Raw genomic sequence first — 5000 nt, forward strand, 5'->3', positions numbered from 1 at the left:
GAAGAACCCTGAAGCCATCATAGCGGGCTAACCCTGGAGCTACGCTAACAGCCCAGCGTTGCGTAGCGCTACATGTGTTTGTGTGTTTGTTTGTGAGGTCGTGACCCAACGGACCAACTATCAGCATCTCCTGAGCCCAAACCTTTCATCTGTGACCTCTGACCCGACCCTGAACGCAACGCAGAAGCATTTCAATCCAAAATAATCTGCCCGTCTCTCAGACTTGGGTTTGGGTTTGGCAGCGATGGAGGTACTCAGTATTATTGTTGGTTCTAATCTGTTTCCTGTCCATCTCCGTACCTCAACCTCCCACATGGATTAGTGGAACTGAGTCCCAATCTGCCCCCTCCAGGGGCCGTTTTTTGCTGTTTCCAGCCCCCAAAGGGACACAATATGAAGGACAAACACACATCGGGTGCAGCTTGACCTTTAAACGCTCAAATTCAATGAGTTCAAGGGAACAGTGAGTTGGAATGAAATCGTTTAATGTCTCAAAAACATGAGAGCTATCTAGCATGGCGGTGGTGAAACACAGGAGACGAATGAAATATACAAAATAATTCATGTCAGAGACGATTAAAGTAACGCAAGAGGTAAAAGTACAGTCAGTGATTAAGTATTGTATCCTATTACTTCTACCTTTACTGGATAAACCCCTGAGTTTGGAAAGAAAAAAAGAAAAAGCAGAAAAATATAAACAGAGAAAATAAAAAGTTGGCAGTTTTCCTAGAAATTAAGAAAGAGAAGAGATTCTGGGTGGAGCGTCTCGTGGCCAATACCAGACGTGATCGCGTTTTCAAGTTTTTATATTTACAAAAGAACAACAACAACAGCAACAAAAAAAAAAGTGTCGTAGCGACGTCCGTGTCCGCAGACGACAACAGTAATCAGAGTAATAATACTTAGAATAATATCAATGACCACAAATTTTACTTCGACAAATTCACAATTTTTTTTTAAAGAAACATTACATGGTTTAAGCTCTAATACAAAAAAATCAGATGAGACATCAAACACATAAATGGGTGGCGTCCCCCCCGTCCCGTCCTCCAGTCGTCGCTTCCTCCTGGATTATCAGAGGAAACTCAATAAAGTCAGTCTTGAACGATCCTCTAAACTCCAGTCAGGGAGAAACGCTCGGCCCCCAGGGGCCACAAAGCCACCATTTGCACTCAAATTATCTGGAAGTGATCCTATTAGACCACATGTGTCAACTTCAAGGCCCGGGGGCCAAATGTGGCCCGCCACACCATCTTATGTGGCCCTCCAGAGCAACAAACAAACATATTTTTCTGTGTAACTGTAATGTTTGTAACTTGAATAAGTAATAAATTCAGTTATTTAACGTTAAGGAGTAGTTACATTTAGTTACATTACATTTAGTTACATTACATTTAGTTACATTTATTAGTTACTTCTGGCCCGTTGAGGACGTGATGCTGATGTGGCCCTCGGTGGAAACGAGTTTGACCCCCCTGTGTTATACGAACAAAGTCCGAGCCGCTCAAAGGCAACAGGTTTGTACTGTAGTCACCATGGTAACCAGCGGGACCCCCTCCACACACCAGAGGATGGGCGATCTCCAAGGCTACCAGGGGTCTGTGTTTTGTGTTTCTGGTGTCCATGCGGTTGGTTGTTGGGTCGTCTCTTATGGTGAAAAGCAGCTTTACAGAGGAAATGCATCAGGGGGGAGGGATGCACATGCGGTTTGGGTGCTGGGGGGTCGATTTCAAGGCTGTTTTTGTTGTGTTGTGAATAAAAATCTAAGGCCAGAGAGACAAAAACGGCCTCGAGTCGAATGGAACGTCACAGGAAGCTGACAACCACTGACCAGGAGGATTTAGTGTCGCTGTCGCACTGGTTTGATTTTATTGAACAGATATCACTAAATTATATCAACAAACATCAACGGATCATTTAACCTCCATTTATATTGTGTGTGTTTAATTTCTGCTGATTAGATCTTCAACTGACAGAATTAAGTGGTTTTTTGTGTGTTTTGTGTCTGAAAGTCCCTTCCTTCTTCTCAAACGTCGCCCTATGGATTTCTCGTGCCCCCCCCCTGGTTGGTATCTACAACACCTGGAACTTCCAGGAGTTCTGGTCCTTGTAGTCCAGACAGTCGGTGGCGTTGAAGTTGAGCTTCCAGGCAGTTTGGTCTTTGTAGTCCAGACAGTCGACACCCCCGAAGCCCAGGGAGGCGGCTGTGTAGCCCTGTGAGGACAGGGAGGCAGGGGACTGGCTCAGGGGCCCCCCCATGGAGGAGGCCGTGATGGGGCTGAGGGCGCCCCCGGTGCCTGACAGCTGGGGGTGCATGGGGGACAGGTAGGAGCTGCAGTCCAGGCCGGTGAAGTAGGAGGAGGAGCCCGCATAGCTCTGGCTGTAGGCGGGGGCCTGGCTGTAGGTCATGGGGTAGGCGGGGGTGCGCTGCATGCAGGGGGTGGAGGAGGCGGACAGCGGGTCCGGGAGGGGGGAGATGGAGGCCGGGCTCCAGATGGACACGGTGGCGCTGGCCGAGCTGGAGCTGGGGGTGATGGCGGTGCCCGGAGGGGGCGGCGGGGGGCTGTAGGGCCCGTTGGCGGGGGTGGCGCTGGCTTCAGCGGATGCCTCCCGAGCGGGAGACGTCTTCTTCTTGGGGGGGCGGGGTTTGGACTGGCCCGTGCTCTGCTGCTGCTGCTGGCGGCACTTGGCGCGACGGTTCTTGAACCAGACCTGAAGGATGGGGGGAAATGAACGGTTTAAACCGTCGAACCGGCTGCTGGGGGGGGGGGGGCAGGTTTGAGTTCGGGGGTCTCACCTGGACTCGGGACTCGGGCAGGTTGATCTTGAGGGCCACCTCCTCCCTCATGAAGATGTCCGGGTAGCGGGTTTTGGCAAACAGAGCCTCCAGGATGTCCAGCTGTGCGCGCGTAAAGGTGGTGCGCTCCCGACGCTGTTTGCGGGGGGTGCCTGGAGGAAAACCGTTATTATTATTATTATTATTATTATTATTATTATTATTATTATTATTATTATTATTATTATAACGAAAAAGTCAACAACACACTCATTCAGCAGCTGTAACGACCAATCAACATCCGAATAATAATAAATAAAGTCAGAACAGGAAGTGGATTCGATGACAAACTGGAAATAAAACACAGTTCTATTTTAATAAATTCTTTTCATTGCATTCTGTTTATGAATACAGACGATTGTAATAAATAAATTCACTGGTTGCGCAAAATTATTTGAGATTTTTTTCCCCTTAAAATCGTTAATAATTAATCGGCTTTTAGGTTTCAAAATGTCGACATTTTGAAAATTGATTTTATTTTACAAAATAAAGGACAGAAAATATCGGATCGTAGATTTTTTTTCGTTAAGTGTTGCTTCAAAACGACGCGTTTCTACCTGAAGTTGAACGAAACGATCGATCGACTGATCGGTTCTGATTGTGACAAATAGAGAAGAAAAAAAACGAAATTGAGAAACGAAAGTGGTTCTAGATTTTAAAAATCGACTCTCATTGGATTCAAACTCGAGAAGGCCGAGCGGCGCTTCATCCATTCATAGTCTTCCTCAGGGTGACAGATGCAGAGGTGTTCATCCATCACGCTTCCAAAATGCCGCGCAATAAAATAGAGCAACAGCTTGAAGTGTGTGTGAGAACCGGCTGCGGCCCGATTCACACACATTTTATTGTTTTTTGACTGTGTAATCCGCTGCTCTTACAGGTCAAACGAACACATGTCCTCCTGGTGGGACAAGCGGGCGACGCGTAACGAGTTCCATCTTTACGCACCAGAGACGCGAACGGTTCCACGAGCTTACGCGAATTATTTCTGGTTCCAAATCAACTTCCATCCACACGAGACGTTCCTGCGGGTCGCGGGTACTTACTGGGGTATCCGACGGCGGTGGAGTGGAGCAGATCCATGCCCGGGCCGGACAGCGTTAACCCGTTCACGGCGTAATGGGGTTGCTTAATGTAGGACATCATGCCTCCTGCCGCCTTTAAAACACTCCCTCACTCCCTTCCTCTCTCTCTCCTTCTCTCAGGCCGGGGGCCGGGTCTCCGGGCTAGTCTCCAGGGGGTGTCTCTCTCTCTCTCTCTCCCTCCCTCACTTGTTTTTCCTGTCACTCCTCCTGTTTTTCTTCTTCTGTGTTGTTTTTCTCTCAGTTCCTGTTGAGTTACTCTTTCTGTCCTTGTCCTTTCTTACCTTCCTGCTCTGCTCTGACTTGGTGCCGTCGAGCCAAACACATGCGGCTCCAACTGTGGCTGCAAGTACCGTCGGTGCGCCTTTACGCGTTTACCGGTGCGTAAAAACCGATTTTTCTTTCTCTCTAGAACCAAAACGACAATTAAAAAAATCAAATCAAACCAAAACTCTAAATGAATTCAGAACTTTAAAAACGAAACAGTCTAATCAAACACGACACAAAGGCGCCGTTTGTCCATCCAGATCGTGCGTAATTGCAAAGCGCACCGATTGCGCAGGTGACGGATACCAAAACCAACAGGTCCTGAACAGTTCCGTCTGGAGCCGGATGGATGCTGGAATATTCAGGGGCCACAGACAGACCCGGAGCCAGAGGGGCCACAGGAGCCAAAGGAGAGGACGTGGATCCGCGGACGAGTGAGGCGATCCAGAGGAGACTGGCTAATTAGAAGAAACTCCTGACACAAGTAGAGCCCTCCTCTCTCTCTCTCTCTCTCTCTCTCTCTCTCTCTCTCTCTCTCTCTCTCTCTCTCTCTCTCTCTCTCTCACACACACACACACACACACACACACACACACACACACACACACACATGAACCATCGTTACACACTCGTTCGGGACCCGCAGACAATAATTGATTCAACAATATATTTACCAGATAGTTTATTTCATTATAACTTTTGATTTTATCTCACATTGAGTAAATAAACCGCGGTGCACTGGCGTCGTGCCCGGAGTGTCCCCCGCCTCACGCCCTATGCCGCCGAGATAGGCTCCGGCTCCCCGTGACCCGCTG

At 48.3% G+C, this 5000-nt stretch overlaps 1 protein-coding gene across 1 annotated transcript; it reads right to left on the bottom strand.

Moving 5' to 3' along the window:
• Positions 1 to 479: 479 nt before the first annotated feature.
• LOC137596733 (homeobox protein otx5-like) lies at positions 480 to 4628 on the bottom strand. Its single transcript, XM_068317452.1, has 3 exons — positions 3883 to 4628; positions 2798 to 2949; positions 480 to 2712 (listed from the first exon to the last, which is right to left on the bottom strand). Exons 1-3 carry the CDS (start codon positions 3980 to 3982, stop codon positions 2074 to 2076), a joined length of 891 nt encoding a protein of 296 aa, XP_068173553.1. The 5' UTR covers positions 3983 to 4628; the 3' UTR covers positions 480 to 2073.
• Positions 4629 to 5000: the final 372 nt, after the last annotated feature.

This window comes from Antennarius striatus, chromosome 6 (genome assembly GCF_040054535.1).
Source record: "Antennarius striatus isolate MH-2024 chromosome 6, ASM4005453v1, whole genome shotgun sequence".
In the NCBI taxonomy this organism is placed as follows: Eukaryota; Metazoa; Chordata; class Actinopteri; order Lophiiformes; family Antennariidae; genus Antennarius; species Antennarius striatus.